Source organism: Cygnus olor, chromosome 2 (genome assembly GCF_009769625.2).
Source record: "Cygnus olor isolate bCygOlo1 chromosome 2, bCygOlo1.pri.v2, whole genome shotgun sequence".
In the NCBI taxonomy this organism is placed as follows: Eukaryota; Metazoa; Chordata; class Aves; order Anseriformes; family Anatidae; genus Cygnus; species Cygnus olor.
This window is the reverse complement of record NC_049170.1, coordinates 74,785,920-74,813,498: the sequence shown is the minus strand read 5'-3', so window position 1 is coordinate 74,813,498 and position 27,579 is coordinate 74,785,920. Positions and strand designations below refer to the sequence as shown.

Genomic DNA, 27,579 nt, shown 5'->3' with positions numbered 1-27,579 from the left:
TGCAACACTTCATTTGCCATGTCTGGAAGTTACGTAGGCCTAGGCCTGGGTCTGAATTTCCCTTACAACATCACACCTCCTTTGGCACACTGAGTGCAAAATTTTCATGAGCCTGGTAGCAACTATAGCATACTTTTGTTACCCAATGTAGAAAGATTAGATATATCATCAACTAGAAAATAAGTAAATGTGTAACTTATTCTTTTGGTTTGGAGGAACTTTTTTTTTTTTCCTTTTCTTAAGAATCTGTAATTGATCCTATTCAAAATGGGTTGTTCTGTCCTCTATACTTATTCCCATCTCTTTAAAATACTGTAATTCAGAGGGGTGTTTTTATGGGCGTCATCACTAAGGCATCTGAACATTGCAATGATTATCCTTGCAGCAGCTCTGTGAGGCAAGAAAGTATTAGTTCCCTTCCATAAGCAGGGGATTGAAGCAAAGCAAAGACTGAACTACCAGAGTAATTATCAAAATAATATTGAAACCTTAGACACAATAAGGGTAAAATCCTTCTGATTTTATTTTATTTTTCCTTTTTTTTTTTTAAATAAATAACAGTCTAGAGTCTGATACTGTCTGAATTGATAAGTATGGAGTTCTGTCTGCACTGAACAACACAGCACTGGGCAGATCTGCCTACCTGGAAATGAAATAAAGGATTACTGATTAAATTTCTCTACATCCAGCCACCGCAGTGCTCTTTAGATTAAATACTTAGCTTCCAAGTCCATTCCTAGTCTTGACATTAATAATGTCAAATTTGTAACTGCAATGTGAAGTAAGCTCAAGGGAAAAAGGGAAGGGGAGAAAAGGGCAATGCTGTCAATTCCTTGCTAGCTTACCACATTCATGGATCATCAGAATAGATGACAAAATTATTTGAATAACAGAGAAAACAGGCAACGAAAAGTATTGTGCTGTTAAACTCGTAATACTCCATTTGCTTTTCTGCTTTATGCTTCTTTACTTCTGTTCTTGGAATAGATTTTTAACTTGTTTCTTTGGGGAGCCCAGCTCCAGAAAATGATTCAGAAGTAATGATTTCCTCAGTGTATTAAATAATTCTGACAAGCTGCTTATTTTCTTAATTATCTCCAAGTATCAGTAGTTAAAAATTAGTAAAAAATAATGGTGTAAGTAAATAGCCATTACTTTTGACTAAGTAAATAGGCATTACTTTTCCTATAGACAAAACAAGATAACAAGAAATATGTACTGAATCTGAACACATTTGGTGTATTTCAGAGATTAATTTTGTTTACACTAAAGGGAAAAAAAATCCTGCTAGCACTCTCCCCAGTATCCACAAGACAGAATGCAAGGATTCTTTCATTCTGTGCATTTGTATGGGCTCTATTGTTATGCTTGTTACTGATGGATAGCTGGCATGCTATGGGTTAGATGAATATGCAGAAGTTACTTGCTTCAGTAGTTTATCTCCAGTGTTACTGTCTAGCAACATAGCTCAAACTTCAGGAAAAAAAAAAAAAAAAGTAAGTAAAATGGATAAATACATGTAAAATTACAGAAGGACTTTGCAAAGACATTGAGGTTATAACATGGTCATGTGTTTAAATAGCTGCAGGTCACTTACAGTCTTAATATTCAGCGGTGTTATAAACTAAAGGACAGGCTGAACAAGGGCCTAAGACTGTCTACAAAGAAAGATAACAATGGCATTTGTCTAAATGTTGCTAATATCCTACACATTTTGACTTTATTAATGTTAACGCTTTTCAGAAAAATGATCTTCAGAGTCAGGGGTTTAAAAGTAAAATTTCATTTTTTCATATTAAATTCCATGTTACTTCATGTTATGCCAACACTAATTTTATAACCAGATGGGAAGAGTTGTAAATCTCTACACAAAGAGAATTTTCTTAGTTTACAATACAAACATAAACTGAAGCCCACTTTCGTTTTGATCTGTGTCCAAAAATAAATAGGACTTTTCTTTAAAAAAAATACTATTGAGTGTCTCAAAATAAAAAGATGAATATTATCTTTCTTACCTACTGAAGCCCTGATCATGTTTCAGAATTCTGGCATTTGTGCATTAGCTGATGGCTGGTGAATTTCCATGAGCATTTTCGCTCCAATCTAAAGTAAACCTTTGAAACAAATCTCTTGATCATTCAGACTTACTGCACTTTTGTTCAAATTAAGACACATCTTGGTACAAACTAGATAACTTCTGGATAAAAATAAGCTGAGGATGAACTACATGAATTGCCACTTAGTCCATCCAACCAGACAAGATCTTGTGTGAAGCAAAAATCTTTGAGATACATTTTGTGTGGGCGCTGGTTCCTCAGCATCAGCTGGTGCATTCTACAGATCCACTCTTACAGATTCAATTTACTTGGTAACAGATTTAACTCGTGTCCCCAAGCTAATCAATACAAGATATGGAGAAACTACCCAAGACTAAGTGAGTGCCGCCATGTTTATTCAGCCTTCTTTCCCTAAACTTTAATTAATTTTTCCAGTCCTTATAGGAAGAGCAGAAGTGATTTATGCAGTCAGGTGTCCAAAAGCAAGGAAGAAATTATGCATAATGGTAGTGTGAAGTATGAGAGGATGATCTCACTTTTGGAGTAGCTCTTTGTGATACTTACATCAAGATTTATATTTATACTACTTACATGGCATAAATATGCCACATTCTTATGCTTGTTATGCATACCTCTCATAGTCTACAACCATTGAAAAGTCTAGGTACTAGAAAATAAGTCTTTACATAGTTAGCACAAAAGCAGGGCAGAGAGACTATAGAAATAGAAGAAATGAGCTACCAAGGAGTGGAAGCAAAAGAGAGAAGTGTCTGAGCAAAAATTTCAATTGCATGCACATGCGTATGTCCTGCTGTGTTGTTAATCATCTTTTAAACAAATAACCTCCAAATTATGTTCATAGAGTGTAGCGTATCACTATGTGTATATATGTATGCGCACAAAAAAAACATGTGAGGCCTACGGGAGCATTACAATTACAAAATAATGCCTGAATAAAAGTTGCATTCTCCCATACAACTTTTTTGTTGTTGTTTTTAACTGTGTCTTCATTGAAACACATTCAGCCATCACTTTCTCCAGTGTGAAAAAAAAATAAATTATAAAGAACAAACAAAATGATGACAAATTGAATTTCGGTTGAAGTCACTGAGAGATTTCCATTTCCATTAATAGATTTTGAGGTGATCCTTTCCTAAGTGATTGATAAGGCAAGGCATGAAATGCCTTTAAGGCATGACATTTACATTGAAAGGCAATGTAAAGTTAAAAGAATCATGATACAAAGTAAAAATTATTTGTTAATGCATTTGGTTTATGAAATATGGTCTATTTAAATAGATTTTTTACTATCCAGTTAAAATTTTTTAAAGAGGAAAGAAATTGAGAAAATTGTAACTCAAGAATGAATTATTCAAGAAAAAAATTTTGGTATGAAAGAAGGGTTAAAGGAGTGAACAAGAAGTAATTTTCTAAATATTGGTTTAAACTCTTAACAGTGTATTTATTCCTGTAAAGGCCAGTACTTTCTCCTGAATACATGATCATGAAAATATTCACTATAATTTTGTCTAAACTAAAAAAAAATTAATATTTCAAAACATTTTATATATGAAAGAGATGAGAAAGGGTGCATACATTATTCACTATCTTTTATAGATAAATCTTGTATGTAGAATGCCGCCTGAAATTCCATCTGTTTTTTTCCTTCAAGATTCTCATAAAATGCATATTTTTTTTAAATACTTGGCTATGTAAAATTCATTTGCCCTTTCTTTTGGAAACATTTGCTAGCTGTTTTGCAACATCCATTAGTAATGTATATGATTTACATGTTTAATTTTTTTTTTTTAAATCCTCCCTGTCTCACCAACAAAAGAATGACTCTAAAATGGGCATATGGAAAACAAGTGGGTGTATGCTTGTGTTTAAAACCAGCAGCTGGGGGAGCTTCATTTGATTATTTACTTTTGCACTGATAAATAATCCAGATTTTCTTCTCATATGTGCTCTGATTCCTATGTCTTGACCTTTAGTGTTTTCATCCTTAAACCTTCATTGAACTGACCCAGTTTCATATGGAGGGAGGTCAGCTTTGCTTTAGTGGTGTTTTCTGTCGAGATCATCAGCTGCTCTTCTTCAGCATCAGCTGGAGTTACTGGGATCGATCATTTCTTAGCTGTTCCCGGTTTATAAAGTGAGATGATTCTGATTCACTTCCATGATCTGTGTTTGAGGTTCTGTGGCTTAAATGATAAACAAATGTAATGCTCATCTACAGCTGCTGTTGTGCTGCAAGACAGCTAAAAGATAGAGTGTTGCCATTAAAGTCACTACATTGACTGAATGCTGTTTACAAATTATACTATTGAGTTACTTTCTACCCTTTTATTTCTTTGTCTGGGTTTCCTTTCCTCTAAGTAGGTATGATAATGCCCTGAGTAAATTAATGTAGAGTTATCATCTGCAGCTCTTCTACGAACACAGTTTTGTAGAATCGGTGTATCATTAGCTTTCCAGTTTCAAAGTCCGTAATACCTCCAGGACAGGCATTGAGTTGCTACTCAAATCCTATATACACCCCACAGTGCTGGTATGTGTTGCTAATTTGCTGTTGCCGTGACTAGATTATTGCTTTGCTTGTTCACAGGGAAAGTACTTTTTATTCTTTTCACAGCAGGCAGTACTGCTCAGCAAGGGAATGTAGGAGTTCTCATGGACCAAGTAGAGAAAGGGCTGGTATCTGCTGCCCTGGTGTGGCATGGCACATTTCCTTCTCCTGCGGGAGAAAGGTAGTAGAAGTGTCAGTCCACAAAACTTAGTTAGTAATGCTGGGAGTACAAAGGTTTATTTGCACTTTTGGGAAGTCATCTGGCAGTACCTTACAACCTTCCCTCAGTGGTTCTGGTGTGTCTGTGTGGTTGTGCTGAGGAGGGGTGTGTGTTAGAGCATTGCATTGCAGTGACGGGGGGAAGTATCCTCCAGCTGAGATGGGTAACTGCATCTTTGTAACCTGTCTGTAGATAGGCATGCATCTTTTTCTTATTTGTGCTTTGTACAGTCCAGCCTGGCTGGAACACATACTCATCTGCTGATCAACATTTATCTTTAGTTTACTATCTCTGCTTTACCAGGTCAGAGTTTTTTCTAAGAAAGAAAAATCCCAAGGAATGCCATATTCCATGGTCAGATCCACAGGGCTGTTAATAATCGAGTCACACCAGCCCCAACATTTTCACCTGAGGTCCATAGTATTAGCACAGCTGACTACAAAATAGATGCTACAGGAAGTCAGAAGGGCTATACCACTACTAGCTGCAGCTGGTGTATCAAATTTAAAAGAAAGTAAATTACCATTTCTCCAAGTACCAGCTGTTCCAGTAATGAAAACCTCAATACGTCGAAGTATTGGTTAAAACAAACTAATCTTATTTTTATCTTATGGGAGATTGGCGTCATAATGCCTTATTAATTATGATGGCTAAGATCAGCCTAAGTGGGTCATTAAGTTAATGAACAAATTAGCAAAGAAATCTTGATGCATTTATGAATTTCAAAATCTTTAGCAGGGGTGTGTCACTGTTTCTGTTCTTTTTAAAATATATATATATATTTATAGCAAATTTAGTATTCAATTGAATTCTTAAAAAAAAAAAAATCATCCTGAAAAGATTGTAAGTGTGCTGGGAAACATTTTATTCATGATTTCATTGCAAGAAATTTCATTCTGTGACAGGTGTTTAGCATCCCACAACACCAATTCATGCTTTGTGTAAATATATCATTAAAATGAAAAATATGCACTTTTAAGGCACACATATAGTAAATCAAAAGCTCATTTTTGCTTAAATATTTTCCTTTGTCTGTTCTGGATGATTTTTCAAGCATATTTTGCAGCACTCAAAACAAGGCCAGCTGGATGCCAGCGAGGGATGAATCTATTCTGAAAGCTTAAAAAGGTCCACTATAAGTGAATGCCTTATTCTTTTCATACCCCTAAGCCAGTCTCTCAAAAGACCTAGTTTTAGAGTAAAAGATGTAGCTCTAAATTGGATCTCTTAGCAGCTCAACAAGGATAGATGTTTCCCTGTGCAAGTGTGGAAGGTGAGAGTAGGAATGGGAAGCTCTGCACAAAGCCTTTTTCTTTTCCTGTTATTATTGAGTCAAACTCGCCATTGTTCTTTTAATGGAACAAGCTCTATGGGGCAGGTGGCTGGTACAAATAGACATGCCCTGCTGTGGATATGGGTTTTGGCAGTTACTTGTTATCCCCTATACATAAATAAAGTGCAACACTACAGAGCACAGCCTTGCATGTCTTCCCACAGGTGGCTTGCACACTGTGTTTGCAGAGGCTGTATATGCTATGTTCATATATTCACATGCTGTGTTCTTATATTCACGTGCTCTGATCATTGTCCAGAAAGTAGAACTTGTCTTCTGAGTGAGACTGCAAAATATACCTTGTCCTAGTGCTCTGTTTGCATAACGCAATATCTGCATAGTGAAACCACTCTCATAAGGCAGTTTTCACTGCACTGAATCTATACAATACATGTCTGTGGAAGATAAATTACCTTCAGATATCCTTGAAAGAAATGAGATTTTGTAACAACTCATTTTACACTGAAAATAAGTATTTTAATAATAATTATTTTTTTTCTAGAATTAGAAACACTATCTTTCCGCAGATTCAGTAGTTTTTATATCTAAAGTAAAGTACTCTCTTTAAAAAGATTATTAACAAAAATAACTCCTGTTTTCTGGCTTGCTCATTTTTGGCAAATTCATTAGTCAGTAAGTGTAATTACCTGTTCATTCTTTGATTTGGTTTAAGCAAAAGCACTCTGTTCGTACGTTATGTTCCTGAATGAATTGGATTCTTGAAGTAATTGACTTATTGTCCTATGTAAATTAGACTACATTATCTTTTATTGTTAAATCCAGTTCAATTTATGGTGCAAATATTGCTAGAATAAGAGCTTCATTAACAAACAGATGCTAATTAGTTTAGGATTAACTGATCTAATTCTGGATAGATAGCATTGTTCTGTGATCTTATTAATGAACTTGTAGTTTCCATAGGTATGCCTTTCATGTAGAGTTAAAATTCATCGACTTTCGCTGGATTATGTTTCTTAAAGTGACTTATTCACAGCAGAGATTCTGTGTTACTCAGTGAATGAAAATATTTTTTGTCATAACAAAATAGAAATGTCATCTTTATCATTAGTCATAAGTGTTTACACTGTCTTTTTAGAGAGGGACAAACATGTTTCTCAATCCTGGTTTCTAAATTTGGAGCAAGTGTCATAAGATGATGAACTTGACAATTATGTTGCAAATCCATGAAAACATACAGGCAGACTGCAAAGGAAATAGATGATGTTTGATGCCTAGAAGGTCTACAGCCAATAAATTTATTATTATTATTTAAAATCCAAGTCTGTTCTTACATTCAAAAAGGGCATGTGCAAATTATCTGTCATGCCAAAAGAATATGTTTTAGGGAAATTGCTAAAAAATGCTTCCTTTTTTGAAAATTACTTCCTTGATTATAATCATCAGCTACTGTGAATCCAGGTGAATTTAGCTGTCAATAGCTGCAACATTTATCAGTGAAAGGAGCCTTACTTCTGTGAACATTAATAAATAGATAAAACCCCTGTAACATAAGTAATGCCTGCACCAGTAGGAGGATTTCACAGTAATTTGTCTAATTGAAGGCTTATTTTTAAAACTGCAAAAAGCATTATTTGGTTGAGTTTAGCCCACCTCTTGAATCTTGAAGTAATCAAAGAGTATTATTTGAGGTTCTGGAAAATCGTATATATATACATACATATGTATGTGGTGAATGATTTCCATGCAAGAAAAAACTTTTCTTGTTTACATTTTGACATCTTTGCTTTGTTAAAACTTAAAAGTGGAAAGAAAACTTACCTAAGTGTGCGAATTGAAATGAAAGAAATGTTTACTCTCACTCTGCAGGAGAGTACCCTGCTAGTACTGTGTGGGAGAGTGCTCTGCTAGTACTCACAAGGCCTAATTGTTATTGAATTATATTGGAGACAATGGGAGTTTTGCCATTGACTTCCTCAAGGCCCAGATTTAACCTTTATAGACACATTTAGGTTTTTCTGGAGCCTGGAGAGATTTTGCTCTTGTAAATTATTTTCCCCAGGACTTCTGTGAGAACCATGTGCGGAAGGATTAGAAACAAATTAACACCTCTGTTATTTCACTGAGCAGCTCTGTCAGAAAAGAGATGGAATAGAAACCCACCCAGACACAGCTCCTCTAACCTGCTGCCTCCTTTTTCCCTCTTCAAAGTCTCTGTAGCAATAATCTCGTTGCCCTCTCTCTCTGGGGTAAGATGACTCTGTGTGTGCTTCACCTCCTTCCCCACACAGCAGCAGCAGAGGTGGCTATTGTTTCATCTCATCAGTATAAAACATAAGTAGGGCCACAGTTACAGATAACTGATATGTTACCACAGCCATGCAATCATTTCTGTTCCAAACTACACAGCTCTTTAATTTCTTTAGTTCAGAATACTGGACTGTATACTCCACTGATTGATTCTTATGAACATTTTTCTTTATCCGTTAAAAAAAGAGTAAATCTTGCAAGTAAATGCTATATCTAGAAGACAACCACTTGTAAACTCAACACATTTTATCTAATTGCAATGGGACAATCCAGTAGAAACAGTCAATGTTCAGATTTATGATTAAACTGCTCCATTTGAGCAGAAATGATTTAGGCTTGAGCTGAAGAAGATATTTTTCTTTTGCTTATTGGTACAGAGGTGTGAATTTTTTATTAAAAAGAAGGCATAGCAATATTACAATATTCTTACGCAGTGCAGTTAATGATATGTGAAATACAAATGTACCAGTAGCTTATGACACATACAGGGTTTCTGTGGTTTGATTGATTCTGCATAGAGCTGTATAAACACTGCTTGTTTTAAATAATCCAAGCTTGAAGAACAAATTCTGTCTGATACTTTACCTATGCCTTAAGAACCTACTTTTATCCGATCCAGAGATTGATTAATGAAAATACTCTACTAAGAGAGAAATTTTCTTGTTTGCAAAACTTCCAAACAATTTTTTAGTTAAGTCAAGCTAGATGAAAATGCAAGCTATGCGGTATGTCACTTATCTGTAATATACTGATTTACTTGTTCTATTTATTATACTCTCTAACTTACTGTGCTTTAATATCATCAATACCACCTCATATACGTCTATTGAAATGACTGGTTCTTGGAGGCCTAAATTTTATCCTAAAAGTATAGTTAGGTAAAGAATAGCAGATTTGACCCCATTCTTATTATTTCTAATACTCCAAAACTGGAAATAAAACTCATATATCTGACAGCTATAGCCATAAATTTTTTCTGATTCTAAGGAAGCTTGAAGTTAATACTTTTTTTTTTTTTTTTTTCCCAAGGAGGCCTTCTCCCTCTTCTGGAACACCTCTACTTCCACCACTGATTTTAGTCATTGTTCTGCATAGGAAATGGTGTGAGGCTGAAGTGCTGACACCATGGTGCAGGAGATGGTGTGCACATAGGCCAGCAAAACACGTACTTCTTAAGCACCTTCATTCCTTCCTCCAGAATCACTATATCAAATCAGCTACTTCAAAAATGTGTTTCTGTTCCTCTTTCTGTAGCATCTCTTCATTAATTTCATTCTCTTTTTATCTTTGTTGAACATACTTACTACATTCAGGTCCACAAAATTTCATAAATTGCTACTCTGCTTTTCACTAATCTCTTCCAATACTGTATTTACTAGATTTTTTGTTGGTCCCAGAGACAAAGAATGCAAGTTGATTAGACTAGAAACCAGCTTCAGCCCGTAGTTCAAAAAAAAAAAAAAAAAAAAAAAAAAGTAGATTAGGTGTTTATTGGACCGTTATTTGAATTATACCTAGACCTCAGAGTTGCAGGAAGTTTGATTCAAGCACTGTAGCAAATGCACACCATGATACAGTTTCATGCCCAAATAACATTCTACCTGAAACCATTTTGAATGTTTCAGCAACATAAAAGAACATGTTGAAAAAGTACAACACAACCTTCTCTTATGCTTCTGAAACCTAAGGAGATTCAACAGTTACTGTGTGAAAATGTGATTTCATTAATAGAGTTTTTTATTTTTTTATTTTTTTCTGAGGAAATTTTGCAGCTAGAACTTGATTTGCATTCTTAGAATTGAGACATCTGTGCACTGGGTACAGAGAAGTCTTACAGCTTCTCTGCTGTACCATCCATTGCTGTATCTCATACACTTTAAGCATTATTGATTCATGACTGCTAGATTACTTTGCACTTTATTTGATGATATAGTGTGTTTGCTTGTCTGCATTTTTTGGGCCAAGGTAAATTAAGACAAGGAGATTAAAAATTCAGAAGACATTCTGTTCCACTCATAAAATTCTATGCCTTTAGATGTCTGAAAATTATCCCTCTAATATATGTATATTTTTACCTCTATTATAAAATCTAAGATGATTTTTTTTTTCCTATTCAGAAAAAAGAAGTGGTCACATAGCTTATGATAGTGTGCCTTGTCACAGTGATAGACAGGCTAAGGCAGATTCTTTTTACTCTGTCATTCCCTACCTGCTCTAAAGTGTCATTATCAAACAAAAAGAGACACCTTAACTGACAGTGCGTTACAACAAGTGTAATTTACAGAACGCTTTTTTTTTATTTAACATAGCATTAAATTTAAATACATGAGGAAGAGAGTTTTTATATTCATTTGCAATATAGTCAGTGAAGAAAAAAAAAAAAAGAAATCAAAAAATGTTTTAAGATCAAAAAGAAGAAAGCTTAATCAGCACCAACAGAATTTAATAGGCCTTTGCTTGAGACCTCCCCCCACCCATGATCAGCTTGGAACTGAAGAGCATACTGAAATAAATAAAAAATGAAACAGCAGAAGATTTATTTGCTACTTAAAGTTCCAATCAATGTCAAATTAAGCATAAGCTTGTATAATCGGTTTAGAATCTTTGACCTCTCCAAATGCAATGGACTTAAACTGATACTCTTTTGGCATATGTTTCCAAGAATGTCTTTATCTGACAAGGAAGAGACCCTACAGCTCTAGTCTTTCTTTTTGTTTTCAAACTACAGGAACCATTTATTTTTGATTGATGACAGAGCTTCTGTTGAGGGCACTTGCAGTTTGTGTATTTTTCATCAGTGATTCTTATTAATTATTGTTATTATCTTTTGGGTATGCACACAAGAGAGATTTCAGGATAGGTGGACCACTGGGTAGTGCAACAGGAGTCTATAGGGTGATCTGTATCCTTCCATGTCTCCGTGTCTGCATGTCATAAAACTGTGGCTGCCTAAAGTAGGGTAAACCGAATTCAGGGAGTCTTATGGATGATGTGCTTCTGGGCACTAAATTATGCCTTTGACTTTCAGGAGGAGCAGCCTCTGGACATTTTGCTGAGTCAGGGAGACAGAGGCAGGTTAGAGATTCTCTTTGTGCATGGCCAGGAGCACAATATCTTTGGAACAGCCATGGCTATGTAAGTCAGCTAACCTGTAACCTCAGTTTTCTGTTTTGGAGACTGCTTAACAGTAGGAGATAATTGGCTTCATGACTACTATGGTTATAAGTGTTTATGGGTACTTGGTTGAAGACAGATTTCTCCTCCAAGGTCCAGTTGTGGTATGGAAGTGAATATTACTCCCCAGCTCCTCCTCACTGTCCCTCGTACAGGTCACTGCCTTCTCAAAAGAGCAATTCCAGGAGAAAATTTGTTTTTCGCAATTAATTTCAGAAGAGCCAAGCTAACAAAGGCCAGCTATTCAACTGCTTTACCTAGATGGGACATTACGATGGAGAGAAGTTCAAAGGAATTGAGTTGCCTCCAGCCGTTTGGGGCAGAGAAGTGAACGCTACCTCAGGAAGGAGCTGGAGGGTGCTCAGAGCCGTGATCCCCTCCTGCAGCGGGTGTCGTTCCCAGCCCACCTCTTTGTGGTGGTGGCTATCCACAGGCAGATGTTGTCCTGTCTGTCACTTCAGAAGCAGAGTGGCACATGACACACTATCTTCCCTGTGACATATCCATAGCTAATCCTACAGCCTACACAAAGGTATTTCCACTGGCATCAGTAGGGCAGTTCCTGTGAGGGAAAAAATGGCCCTGGAATTGAGCAGCTGTAGCTATAGCTTCCATGGGAAATTAAATCTCAAGAAAAACATTGTCCATAATGCCATGACCCATTATTAGATGATATGAGAAATCTCATAGATCGATCATGTTGGATTTGGTATTCAAGCATGTGTCCCCTGTGGCTAATGGTATTTTCAGTGTAAAGCCTAGGTAGTTAACATATAAGAAATAAGGAAAATAAACCATATTATTTCGTACCCTGTAGCTTAAGACATCATATAGTACAATTCTACAGAACATGGATTACCTTCACACAACCTTGAAAGAAAATAGATCTTGTCATTTCACTTCGCAAGAACAAACACCTTATTTAACACCAAAAATATCTAACCTTGCGAACAGCTTAATTTCAGTGGTGCTTTGCAATAGAACATTCCTCTTTGTTCTTAACTTCAGCAGCAGTTATCTGGAGATCTTCACAGAAACAGTCCTGATAAATACAATCAGGCAGTCCATAGAAATTATAAACTCTCTGCTAATAGGTGTCTTAGAAATTATATTACAGATGTAGCATGTTTTATATACTGTTGTCATAAGTCACTAGGATCTTTTTTATTATATTTATTCTTACAGCATAATTCATATTTTCCTGCACTGATCTTTTATATATGTTATGGAAGGGATACAGCAGGGAACATAATGCAGAATAATATATTCTGGTCAGTATGTGGCATCCAGAGAGATGCTGATCTTGCTATTCTTACAGTGATTTGTATTTCAAAAGGGAAAGGCTACAATCATATATTCTACCTAAAAAGAGCACCACACCTTTGTATTTGCTGTTTTAATAAATTAATTACAGCAACACCATTGGGTGTTTTGCAGATATTGTACAATTAAATAGCAAGAATGTGGAATTTTATTGTAATATTTTCTTTCTTTCATTCAGTTTTCAGAATTAAAAAGTATTGCCTTGTAAAGGAATACTAGTATGTGCTGCTTAAAGCTGTGATGATTTTTCCTCAGTCCATTGGTTATGGCAGCTTCCCTTTTCTCATTTCTCAGTTTCAGCCATCAACATTATTCTCCCACATAGCCACCAGGATTCCAGCCAGGCACTGGTACAGAGGAGGCACCAGCGCTTTCACAGGTATAAAATCAAACCAGCTCCACTGGTGCCAGCTGAAATGCATTCATTTATGAAAAGCAGTGTCTTGCACAGATTCCTTTGAACCAGAAGATAGTTTACCATGAAATTTAAGCACATGATAGTAAAAAGTAAGGAAAAAGCCACATCTGTACATGGGGGTACATGGCACAGCCTTGCCTTTCCAACCTGTTGCGTTGAGGTCTTTTGACCTCAGGGTTTCAGAAATAATCCCCTTCTCTTTTTCTGTTATTTAAAAAAATTCTGAAATTATAAAAATGTAATGAAATGGAGAAAGCATTTTCCACTGAGCTGCCAGCACTAGCTGCATACTTCATTGTAGCTGATATTACTTCAGCAAGATGTATAAAAATGCATTTGAGAAATGAGAAATTGAAATTTGTTATATTTCCGCAAGTGTTGCCTTTTGTTACTGTCTAATGGCCGGTACTGGAATCTGTTATTTGAAACTGTGATTGTGTGGCTACTGTACTGTGGTAATATCTAGAGGCTTCAATGGATTTGTGGTCTCATCAGCTGTTCCCATGTTCAGCAGAACAGCAGGGCTTTGAAAAATATCCCACATTCCCAAGCAGGAGCAAAAGTGGGTGAGCACCACAGCAGAGTGCTGCAGAAAGCCTCTGGGTCCCCATCTCAACATAACTGTACCTGCACCCAAAAGCTGGCAGTCTGAAATTCACAAGGCAGATGTGACAATATGGAAATTTCTGATGAGAACAGTTGCTAAAAATTTAGAAAAAAATATCGTATCTGATACCTAACACAGTTCTTATGACAAGATCTCTATTGAAGACGTCTAATTCATGAAATAATATTCTGTTGAGTTAGTTTACATAATTAAGTGAATAAGTGAAGTGATTCTGGCAGGAATACAAAGCAAAAAACAAACAAACAAAAAAATCTTTTACTCTAGTGTATACTGTGTCTCTATTAGCAGTCTGTACTGGTCCAAGTGAAGTCTCAGAAACTGAAGTTTAAAAGTGAGTGGGAAGCACAACTCTTGCTTATGAATTGTACCTGCACAGAGAATAATGTACAATGCTGCTCTTAATAGACTTTGTAAAAGAACACCTACTGATCAGTCTGGCAGTACTGAATAGTTCAAAAAGTATTTTCACATACTTTAGAAAATACTATTAAATAAATACTACTAAACTTCTAAAGTTTAAGAGAGATCAGGACACAATATTTCCGTGTGCATCAACTCTGGCTGAAGTGATAATGCAAAAATTAGAATTCATCAAAAATATATGAAACTTGTAACTCACCTGTATAATTACTTGTATAATCAAGTTATAAGGAAATATTGTTGATAGATTCTTATTCTTTTAATATTCTACTAGTGGAAGTTTATTTTTACATTTAGCAACTTTTTTTTTTTTTTTTTTTTCCTGTCTATGTGCAGTTATTTAGGAATTTATTTGGAAAGAAAAAAATAATTATTTTGGAATGTGCTTTTGCAAGTGTTATTTTTTAATTCAGGGTAATGCAACAAAAATATTCTTCTGGAGGAGAATAGAAAAATAAAAATACATAGCCCCTCAAGTCAGTTATGCTCTGATGAGGATTCATTGAACTGACCAGGTCAGGTACTGTTTTTATTCCTCACTAATGACTTATTTGCCATCAATATTACAAACTGGCAACCACTCTCATTATTGGAAAAGTCTGGTCTGACTTAGTATGTTTAAACTAAATCCCTGTGACAGACGGAGATAATGTTTTTATTTAATTGGATAATCAGTGATTTAATTTAAATAAAACTCAGCTTTATTTGCCAAACAAATCATTAAGGAAAAAAAAAAAATAAAACCTTCTTATTTATTTCTTCTTGAGCAAGAAAGTATTCTAATCTAAATTGAACAGTATACTGAAGGTACTTCCAAATGTAGAACTATGCTGTTTATTGTCATTTCTATAAAAAAGTTAGAAAGAAAAGAATGCCAATTCTTGGCAATAGATACTTTGCAAACATAGGAAAAGAAGCTATGTATAGCTTGCTAGCTCAAATATATATATATATTTATATATATTTATATATAATAAATTTATATATATTATATTTATTTTATTTATATATGTTTATATAATACATATATATATTTAGTTTTGGTTTATTATGTATGTATATATATCCTTTAATTGAAGTATTTAATTATTGTTTTATATTGTCATAGGACTAAGGAAGCCTATTCATGAATGGGCATCTCTTCTAAAAGTCCTATACAAAACTAGTACAGAGATACCCTTCTTAGAGATAGTATTCAGTCTTATAAGGAAATAAAAACATCTTTTCCAAATGACTTTTATAAACCATTATTATTTTCCTTTTTTTATTCATCTTTCTTTAACCCCATCATTTTAGTTGCTATTTCTTTCCATATACCTATTTTGTAGTAGTGTCCTAACTCCTCTTGACATGAGCTTTAGTCTGCGATCTTGCCTGATTAATGCACGTTAACTGAGTATTCAGAAGGTGCCTTTAGTCATCCAAAATTTTGTATCAAGAAACACTTACATGGAGTATTTCATGAGCAGATTTTGCCTTGTCTCTAAATGTTCTCTGGAAGGTGTGTCTGTGTGTGCATGTGGTGGAGACAGGAGGAAAGAAAAAATATTTGATTTGATTAGCAGCAATTGCATTGTTGTTGTTTTCGTTAGTTGATTTCCTGAATTAAAGTTTATGACCCCACCACCTTGTATCTTGGGAAATTTTTTTTTTAGTGGGAACTAAAAATTGCATTTGTATAAAAGCCATAAATGAGAATCTAATGATCAGTTTTTAAATGAAACTATGCAGTCTGTGTGGATCATAGAATGCTTAGCCATAGAAAATACGTGTTATATAAGTATATTAAGTATCTTTATAAATAAGCATCTCTGAAAAGAGGAATGTTTGAAATAGAATCTTCTTAGGTGGTTGGTATCAAAGGTTCCTCTAGGCTTGTTTACACCCTTCCTTCCTGTAGAGGCCATCCCTGTTTCACCACACAGACTTTTGCAGTAAGGTATTGCCATAGTATCTCTGCTTGAATCTGCTTTTTCCATACATCAGTGATGGTTTTTCCTTTTCTCAGTTCAGGCTGTCATTCCTTGTTTGCAGTCTTAGGCAATACAGAGGCTGAGACTGTTTTTTTTTTTTTGTTTGTTTGTTTACTTCTTGAATAGCTTTCATTGAACATGTTATACAATAAAGAGAGGGGAAGACCTGGTAGTTACAGAGCTACAGAGCAAATGGAAATACTTAGAAGTAGATACAGGCAGAGTAAATAATGGAATAAGGTCCTAAAACATGCTGCATAATGAAAAATACTGTATAGGTATAGGATTTTTCACTAGTACAATTGTGAATATCATGGAACATTCAGCAATGTTTTGTAGTCCAGCTATGGAATGCAATATAGCATTTAAATTGATCTACTAGCAATAAATAAAGTGAAGAATGATTTTTGTAAGCCTGTGAGATTGGCAATGGAATAAAACTTAGAATCTCAGAGTATATCACCATGTGAATATATCAATTCGGGGACGTTCAACATTTCTCGACTTTTAAAACTTTATTTCCTCCTCTTTTCATTCTCTACCTTTTATTTTATTTTATTTTATTGGTTGTTTACAGAGTAGAAATTCAGAAAGTGAATGAGACCATTTGTGAAACAACTTTTAAATATCCGTATTGCTGTCAAATTAATATCACAACAATTTCAAGTGAATGCCGTAGCCTTTGTTCTTATAGATCCTGTATAGTAGTTATTTATTTTTAAGTCTAGAATATTTTACAATTTAAATATTTGGTTGGGTTGGTTGGTTGTTGTGTTGTTGTTTTTTCTTCTGCTTTCTTTAATGTCTTCAACGGTTTGATTTTGAAAATATCCTAATAAAATATTGTGAGATTTTTTTTTTTAAATCCTACCTCTTTTTTTTTTTCTAAGAATTTTAGAAGAATTTGACTTCCTGCAGAATTAATTCCAGAGGTACCTTGTAAACACTTGTAAGAGTTTACCAAATCAAATAAATGGGTTTTGTTTTTAAAAGTGGAAGTAAGGAAGAAGAGGAAGTGCTATGGCCTGCCATAACATTTATTGCTAAAATACAAATAACCATACCACTTTCTGGGAATTAGACATAACTGCCTGAAGATTTACACAATGTTTTTCACAATATTCTCCATTTTATTATTCATACTTGATTTTTTTTATCAGTCATTCCTTTGCCACATGTGTTACTGTTTGCACACATTAGCAAGAATTATAGATCATGTATCTTTTTCTGCCATCGCAGAAAAATATCCATGATTTTCTGCATTAACAGTTTGCCTCAACAAATCATAAATTTTACACTTGGGGCAGATTTGCCCAAAGATCTGACACTAAAAATTGTCTCTGTGTTACTTAGGTAGAGAATATAACAGAACAGATTTGAGCAATGCTAGAAATGAATCCTTTGCATTTTCAAACCTTTGTGGCATTTTTAACATCTAGGATTTACAGAAAAAAAATACAATCATTTGTACCACAATGTTACAGTAAATTCAAGTAATTCTGAAAAGTAAATGGGGGGGGGGGGGGGGGGGGCACAGATAAGATTTGAGCACTTGTTCTCTTGTCCTGCAGTTTTACTTGAATAGCAAAGAGTAGGAATTAGAAAATACAAGCAATATGAAAAAGTACAAGCAACAAGGAAAAATGGGATACCAGAACAAAACTACTGCTGCACACAGTGTCAGAAAAAGTAGTCTCTTGCAAATCTTCTGTCTGATTTTCAACACACAAAAAAAGTACCTTTTCTTCCAGAGCAGCTTGTAGCACATAAATCCAAGACACGCTAGCAGGCACTTATTCTCTAGCCTAAACTGTTTTCTTGAAAGTTTAAAGCATTCAAAGTCAAGACTACTTTCTAGTGCTGTGCAAGTCCAACCAATGGTAGTTCTTCTCTGTCTGTCCTTTCATCTGAATGTCAATATTGCATGCCTTTTTATTGCTGGAGAATTTAGTTCAATTTAAATTAAAGCAATCAGCAATTTAACTACACTAATTAGACACTTTGGAATGTTGAATTGCCCCACAAATTGCATATCTCAATGTGGATTACAAATAAGTATGCATTTGTCCATTGTCCAGCAATGGCATCTGAGGAGCTTATAACAAAGTGAGTAGATTAGCATGGTTTGATGAAATAAACACAATGTGACAGATTCCAGCTAATGCAAAACAATACAATTCTGGTTAAATCAATGAAATGGTTCCTAGGTTATACCAGCTGAGTGATGTTTCTGAAGTAAGCATAGTAAACGCATCTATAACTGTAGAATTGCTAATGCTGCCAATTACAGTTTTTTTACTCCAGTACATTTGAAAAAGATACACTTGTGCTTCTCTTCTTATTTCCTTCTTCCTCTCTCTTAGGAGTCCTTGTTTTGCTTTTTTCATTTTATATTTTTTACTTTTTTCCCCAACTAGGGGAAACGGCTAGAATTATTTCTCTGTAGTATAATCCAAGCATTCAGATAACACATGCAATGCAGCCTGATTTGTTACTAGTTGAATGTAAACCCTTCAGCTGGCAGTCAGAAAGACACTCAACCATCTCAGCTTTAGTGCCAAGTCTGATGAGAGGAGATGGGAGTAGAGACAATATTCTTGGCATGCTTCCCTATTGACAAGTCCCTGCTTAGATACGTTCTTTTGCTCTGTGATATTCCTACTTCCAGGAGTATGGAACAAGGTGGACTTCGCAATAAAGCCCAGACTTTTTTTTTTTTTTTTTAATACAGTGACACAAATAAAAAAATGGTGAGATTCTCTTTATAAAATTACATATTTCTTTGATCTTTCTCAGCATATTTTTGATTTATTATTTTGTTTCACTATGTGTGTGTCTGTAAGCCTCTATCTGATAATAGAAGGAAAATACCAAATTTTAACTGAGCAAGGTATAATGGAACAGCAGGATGCTTGTGAGCCACTTAAATTAAAATGATGAGGAAGAAATAGATGTTAATTATCTCAGGCTGCATTATCTTTTCATTTCACAAGGAAGGAATATTTAACTCCCCAGGAGGAAAAGAATTAACTTCCTTTGAATTTTTCCACAGTGAACCAGTGCTCAAGAAGCAAAATGCTTTACTTCTGACTCAAAAGATAATTTGAAAACCTGTGTAGGGGGCAACCAGATGAAAGATCAGAATCCAGTATATTCGCTGAGCAGGAATGATGAGATGAAAAAGTAGACAAAGAAGAGACTATGTTCATGTTCACTCTGTCCCACAAACCATGACCTCCTCCACAGTCACAAGGACCTGTTTTCAATTTCAAGGCAGTAGCTATAAATGTTAATAATTGCCTTTACCTCTTTCTCTGTAGCTTAGCTTCTTGCCCCATTACCAAAACCATTTAGTTTCTCAGTAATTCATTTTCTACATAATCTAATTTCACGTCCCATGTTTCCTCTATTGTGTTTCACCTTGGGCAGTACATCATGTAAATAAAGCTTATATCCATAATCTCTTTACTATACTGCTTAAGGGAATTCACTCTTGAAAACTCCATTCCAACCTGCGTCCATTATAGCAGATCTCTTTAGTCCTCATTAGACGGGACAAGCAGGTAAGTATTTTAAAAACTGTTTCAGCATTGGTGATGTAACCTTGAATATATATTCAGAACTTCTAGTTGTATTTAAAGGATGAGCATGAAACAGATAAAGGCATATGAGAAAGAAGTTCATCAGACTGTATTTCTATTTCAAAAATTCCTACATTTAAATAGTGTTAAATGCTACATTATAGTAGAGAATGATTAAAAGGATAAAAATCTCCAATAACTTGAACACAAGTATTTTCTAAAAGAAGGAATAGAGATTTAACATTCAAATAGGCTGGAAAATATTTTTATTGGTATTGAAGGTGGAAATGATTAAATTAGAACTGATTTTTTTTTCTATATTTTTCCAATGAGGAGGAGAATGCCTAGCTTCACACTGTCCTCTGAGTGCCTTAAGACAGAAACAAATTACCAAATATTTGTGGAAAGGAAGCAGTATTTTTAACTTCTGTTTAGCATAAACTATGATTGAGGAGGAGTATATTGTCCTTTTTAAACCACGTTTGACTTTCAGTTTGAGTTTAGGATTTCAACAAGCTCTTATGTGTGAAATGAAAATTAGCTGATTCTCTTCTACTTCTGTGAAAGGCAAATGCCTATGAAGGTTTTTGACACCCTCTCATGTCATCTCACATTTGTTTGATGTGGCTATTGTGTGTTTTTCCATTATTTGGTCTTTAATTTCAGTTTCTAATGAATTGAAGCCCTGCTTCATTGCAGTGTTAGTAGTGAGCAGTGTTCATGGGAGAAAACAGGTAGAATTTTGAAATGCTCTCTGTCCAAAATACCAGGTGGAAATAAAAACATTAATTAACATTCTACCCACATTTTTGTGTGCACTTAGAGGCAGTTAAGGTCTTAGGAAATTGATTCCTCCAACGCCTTTTATTTTACATCAGAGAAAAAAAATATAAAAATAATAATTGCTTTCCAGCCTAGAGAAAGCCATTAATGTTCCTTTCCTACTTTTTCTCTTTTTATTCTCAAGCTACATTCTGACTTGGACAAGGGAGTGGGCACTGTTAAATATACCCTTTCAGGAGATGGTGCCGGCACTGTTTTTACCATTGATGAGACCACAGGAGACATTCATGCCATAAGGAGTCTAGATCGAGAAGAAAAACCTTTCTACACACTCCGGGCTCAGGCTGTGGATGTTGACACCAAGAAACCACTAGAGCCTGAATCAGAGTTCATCGTCAAAGTGCAGGACATTAATGATAATGAGCCAAAATTCCTGGATGGGCCTTACGTTGCCAGTGTCCCAGAAATGTCTCCAGTGGGTGAGTAAGAAGCTTTAAACACTTGGTAACTAATTGCATATTACTTAATTGTCTCAATATGCATTTCCTGATGAGGAAGGACAGAGAAGGCTGATATGAAAATATAAGTTATTATTAGAAATGTCTCACTCCATACTTAAAATATATATATTACAGTTTTATTTTAGCTTTATTTTCTTACTTAGAAACTCATTGTCTTGCATAAATGAGAGCCTTTAACTTTTAATCACTGTGGATGCGAGAAGGAAAAAAAAAAAAAAAAAAAAGATGCTCAAGGCAGGGATTCTGTGTACTCCAAAACCTTGTATTCACATGAGGAAGAACATTCCCATCTCTTCCTAGATCATGTTCGTTGTTTGCTATAGCAAATTAGATGGTACAACATCTTGCCATTTATTGCTCCTGACTGTGTTGCTGTTAAATTTACAGCATTTGCATGATTCCATAGTTGTGATCTGGGGGAGAATTCTTTGTCCTGATACATTATGGGTGCTGAATGTAATGATTGCCCTCACCTGGCTTGCCACAATGCAAGAACAGGCTCAGCAAGACTTGTCTGAAGTCTCAAAAACCTATTGTTCAAGAAAACATTGAGTGCACTGAATTCCTTAGTCAGGAAAAAAAAATAAAAAAGGAGATTGACTGGAAACATAGTAAGTTTCCAAGTCCATAAAGGTTACTTACTGTATAGAGGAGAGAATCTTCTACTCTCCAGAGAAAGGTAGGCTGTAGTGAGGATAGTGAAGCACTGGAATAGGTTTTTGTTTGGGGAATTTTCACACATGATAGATAGTTATCAGGACAGACATAAACAGCATTGATCCTGCTGGAGAATAGAGTAAATGGTTCTTTGGGGTCTCTGCCTGCTGGCTGATTCTGCAGTGGTCCTGAGCAGTGCATTTGCAACACAAATTGTGTCTTGCTACCAGATGGCACTTCGGGCTTCCTTGCGGGAGGCAGAAACTAATTCCATGCTGGGCTGGGAAAACAAGTGCTAGTTTGTTTGGACTATTGCCATTTCCTCTCCTAAACTAAGCTGTCTTGTCCCAGTACTTCAGAAGCCATTGTGAGTCATTTAATGTTCCCTATAGTAGCTACCTGATTCAGAAGTTTTCTGACCATGAAATGTGCAGAGGGATTCAGCTATACAGCTCAGGTGGTGATGTTTTGAAAGATAATCCTGGAGGCAACTAGGTAGCTACACAAATTGGTATAAGGAATTAAGGGGATAGTGTTTTAAATTTTGTGATAAAGAGTTGTAGGATGTGATAAAATGTGATATAAGTAGACAGAGAGAGATGTTCATGTTAATCTTATACGTGTGTAAAGATGAGTTCAGTATAGTCACCTACAGAGATGCATCTGTAGATTCACATTATAGGTGCACTATTGTTGTTGTGCCAATAAGAAATGCCTGATGATAATACTGTTATGTTATTTTCAGATGGAAAACATTTGATATATTTTCAAGTCTATTTCTGTGGCAAGTTTAAAATAGAATTTTCTCAATAGTGGGTGTATGTTTGGCTGTTAAATTGTTTTTAAAACTTGATCAGAAAGAAACAAGCAAAATAATAATGAGTGATTCTCTTTACACAATGAAACCCAGTTTGTCTTCCAATAAAAAAAAAAAAAAGAAAAGAAAAAATAAATATGTTTATGTAATATCAAGCAAAATGCTAACAGTGGTTTAATTTCACGGGGAACTCTTTTCAAGTTGTGCCATGCACCGTGGCTTTTACATTGACTGGGATTTGCATGACTGAGATGCAACCAACTATTATGCATCATGCATACATCTGTTTAAAAGAAATACTTTTAGATGTATTCTCCCTTGTAAAAGCAACAGCAAATGCCATGGCAAAAATGCATACTTCTGATCTTCACATTATTCAGGCATATTCATCACTTCCAAAAGAAATATTCATAACACTTCTTATTTTCCTCTATAGCAAAAATTAAAGATGGGTAAAAATTGATCAGAAAAGTCAAGGCAAGGAAACAGTGCTCTAAATAGAGGCCTAAACTCCAATTAGTGGTAACTAAAGCAGATAAGAAATTTTGCTGTTGGGTTGCAGCAAAAATATCCCAAAAATGCCTTCTGCCATCTGTGATGTGCCAGGAGATGGTGTCTTCTCAGGTATAGTTCTCACCACATCCTTGCTTGCTCTTATCCCTGTTGTTGCTACCTTATGCAAGCACTGATTTCTCAGAGGATCTAATACTACTGCTCCTTATCATTAGTACGGTTTAATGGCACCTATAGCAATGCCTACACCTACCAATACCTAAGGATAACATAGAAAATCACTTTGATTTTTTAGCTGGTGCAGTATATGGTTGCCTTGGCTTAGGCAAAAACTTTAACAAACTCTTCCTCTCATCTATTTTTTTTTTAACTTTCATTTTTTAGTTGTCAGCTTTAAATTCCCAAAAGTCCTTCTTCACTTGCTATATTTTTGCAACAGTAGTTATGAACTGCACTCATGTGCATTGTTTCACTTTTGGAGGAAAAGCAATACAAAATTATTATTTTTACCCCTTACAAGTCTTTCCTATGAGTCTGACAGGCTCTTGTGACCAGTGGCTTGTTGTCTTTTATTGTTGCATGACACTTACATGCAACGATTAACGGAGTTTTGTAGAAGCTTATCATAAATTGATTGGTAATGATGAGCAGAATATAGAGATCAGAATTCATATTGAAAGGGGAATAGAGGGAAGAGAAGGAGCAAGTAATACCCCCAAGAGAACACCCAATGTAAATACACAATATATATTCCATTTGGACACTGCAATTGAGTGAATTGTGCATAACACCTCTGAAGCACCACACTGCAGTTGTGGGAGAGGACTGTGCGGAGCTGGGAAGTCTTGGGAAGCAAGGTGTGCTTTAGCCCCTTACACACAGTTCAGAAATTTTCATGGCTAACCATTCTCAGTTTTGTAGCATCTCTGGTCTTCCTACTAATTGCTGTCCCTGAAGCCTTGGTGGCTGAAAATGCACCTTAATGTTCATTCCCAGATTTGGAGCTTCAGTCCCAGGGTTGCAATAAAGTTGTGTGTCAACATTATCCTGGACCCTGGTGATAGCAAAAGATATAAATTCCTAGGATCCTCAATATCAGGTTTTCTCAACATATATAAGGTTTAGAGATATCTGTAGTATCCACATTTCTCATACTATATATTTTCTAAGAACTTTGTTGTGCTATTGTCCATGCATGTTTTAGGTGAAATTTATTTTTTTTCCCTTTAAATTTGTTTTGAGGTTCTATTAAAGTTTCCCCTATAGTTTCTGTAGACTGGGGGTTTTGTTTGTTTTATTGGGTGGTTTGGTTTTTTTGTTTGTTTGTTTGTTTTTTGGTTGGTTTTCTGTCTGATCAATACTACTCCTTAAAAAAGATTATGGTAATACTTTTAGCTTTTTCTGAAGATAATATGAGCACTGCCATTTTTACTCAATGGTGCATTTCTTACTGGGAGCCAAATTTCTTCGTGTGCTTTTTACTCAGAAAAAAATAATAATAATAACATTAGCAGGATATTTACTATGCTCTAAAACTCTTAATTTAAGACCAGGATGCCTACCTATTTTATGTCAAAGGCTTGAATGGCTAATTAGCCTCACTCCTTTCACACGTGCACCCTAATCTGCTCATATATAGAGGAGATATATACAGACCTATCATAGATACAAACAAAAAAGATGTTGTCTTGAAAAGTCCGTTTGTTACAGACTGGTGTAACATGCAGGCTAATGTACCCATGTATCACTTCCATTATTTTGGATACTTTCTTAGTGTGCATTGTTTATATATTATAGTGGAAGGATATTGGTACCTCTGAAACTGGCAGTGTATTCCTCACATAACCAGTGGGGTAGGGGCTACAGAATACTATATGGTGAAGAATTTGTTTTGGAAGGAACAATTATGTGAAATTCCCTACAGAGAAACTCAGCAGATGGAGTCAGATTACAAAGTAGAACTAATATTTTAAGAACACAAATTGCTATGCTGTTACCCTGTGCCCAATAAGAGACTTATAAAAGCTTAAGAACTGGATTTCTAATTTTTTTTTTCTGGTATAGGATTGGTTTAACCAATATCTTTATCTGAAAATATATTCTTGATTTAATATGAATTCCAGAATGTAGCACAAACCAGAAATGGAAATCTCAATGTATGAGGACTGAGAAGGGGGGGTGTAATTTCCCCATTTGTAAGTTAGTATTAGCAAAATATGTTGTCCTTCAGTATAGTTTAATCAACTGTGTTGTTGCTTCTGGTGGCTGTGCCAGCTTTTCTTGCAACAGAGCTCATGTAAGCATGCAAATACATCGTGAGTTTAAACCAAGGTTAACCCCTTACTGGAAGTATCAGTCCAGATGACTGAGAGTTGGGGCATACCAGCATTAAACACACATTCAAGGAAAGATCTCATTATGTATTTGATATATATTTACACATAAAAATGTGTACAGAATTACATCTGCATTTCTCATGCATTTCTTTCACTGAATATGCTGGTTTTAATCGAACATATTGTTAACAATGTATTGCATGTGACAAATTTATAACTTCTATTGCCACAATTTGCTAGTTGATTTCTAAGGTGTTGCCATATGCCTCTATGCTTATATGCAGGCAAGCTAGGACTTTACTAAACCCATCAATTCCCTAACATATAGATACCATATGTTCTTTCCTAGACAATTTCATTACCTTTCCACTAGATTAGCTCTTTATTGCTTTGGGGGGCTCTACAAACTACAGTTCACCATGGCAATTATTCTGCCTTTTTAGTTATTAATTAAATAGTAATGGAATATACTCACATTAAATAGTATTACTGATTATGGTTGAATTCTATTAGAAACAGCCTCAATTGTAACACTATACTGTAGCACTAAAATGCTCTATGACACTAGCAAGTTGGTATCAGGTTATTTTTACTGGGTGTCCTCCATGGTGCAAGGCAGCTACTACAAGTGTGTTATGGATATCACAGAATCACAGAATCATAGAATATCCCAAGTTGGAAGAGATCCACAAAGATCATTGAGTCCAACTCCTGGGTCCCCAAAGGACCACCCAAAAAATCAGAACATGTATATGAGAGGGTTGTCTAAACACCTCTTGAACTCCAGCAGGCTCAGTGGCATGACCACTTCCCCGGGGAGCCTGTTCCAGTGCCCAACCACTGTGAGGTACTGTCTGTCTAGATTTTCTGGCAGTTTTCCTTTTGAAGTGAATACTTCATTATGGCTTGCTTTTACCATTGAAAAAGGCTTATATTTAAATATTAGCAAGTTGTACATACATTAATGTATCCAGTAGTTTCATGTAAAAGGATAACATGTTGTAGAAAGCTGACCTGACGAGCTGGTGTGCAGGCAGAAATTCAGGAACCTGCACACAGGCTGAGCATCACCTAGTGCTGCCTGCCGGTGTATAGCCAAGAGCTGGCACACTTCCATAGGGAGATAACTGGCGATATATTCTGTGCAGCCTCTGTCTACAGTCCTTCCATCTACACCCTGATCTCATGCTTTTTCCTGGTGTTATCAAATCCTCAAAGACAGTGGTGGGAATTGGATGTAATATTCAAGATAGAAATGTACTATATTTGTATGGTAGGATAATAATGGCTCTTGTTTATTCTCTTTTCCATATCTAATACTTCCCATCAATCATTTTCCCTCCTTTGTCCACGGATGATAACTGAGATGATACCTCTGGAGGATTTTCCACAGTGATTCCGTGATCAAGAGTTGATAGGTAACTGAGGTACCCATCTCTTTGAATGTACTGATCAAGTATTTTTTCCTAGCCATATTACTTTGTATTTCTTAGTGCGAAATCTCCTGTTCCCAGTTATTTGGTAGTCACGATTCTCCTGCAACATCTTGCAGTCAAGTGTTTCATTTTGTCAAGCTGTCACCTGCTTATATATTCTCTTCTACTGGCAATCTATAAGTTCAAGTTCAAGTGAGATGCCGATGGCAACCTCCCTCTAGTACAAAAATTGTCCATTTATTCCTACCATTTGGGTGTTACAAGGCTGTTCTCTCTTATGATTTTTTTCAATCATTTATTTTTTAATGAGCCTTTGGTTAGGAACCTTGCTGAAAGCTTTTTGGAAATTTAAATACAGTTTATCCAGGTAGATAATCTAGAGCTATATAGCTGGCAATTCATCCAACAGTAGGTATTGCAAAGAGTGGCTTCCCTTTACAACACTGTACAGACTCCTCCCTTCTGGTGTTGTATACACATGTACTCTGATGCCATTCTTTATTATAGAGCCTACCAATATGTCCAGCACCTGATTCAGGCTTGGTGACCTCA

General features: G+C 35.4%; 1 protein-coding gene across 4 annotated transcripts in view; it reads left to right on the top strand.

Moving 5' to 3' along the window:
• Positions 1-27,579, top strand: part of CDH12 (cadherin 12) — a 542,156-nt gene that overhangs the window by 397,885 nt on the left and 116,692 nt on the right. For all 4 annotated transcript variants that reach the window (XM_040548890.1, XM_040548889.1, XM_040548887.1 and 1 more), the window contains one exon: positions 20,932-21,226. In XM_040548890.1, coding sequence (XP_040404824.1) covers positions 20,932-21,226 — 295 coding nt within the window. The remainder of the gene's footprint in view (positions 1-20,931; positions 21,227-27,579) is intronic.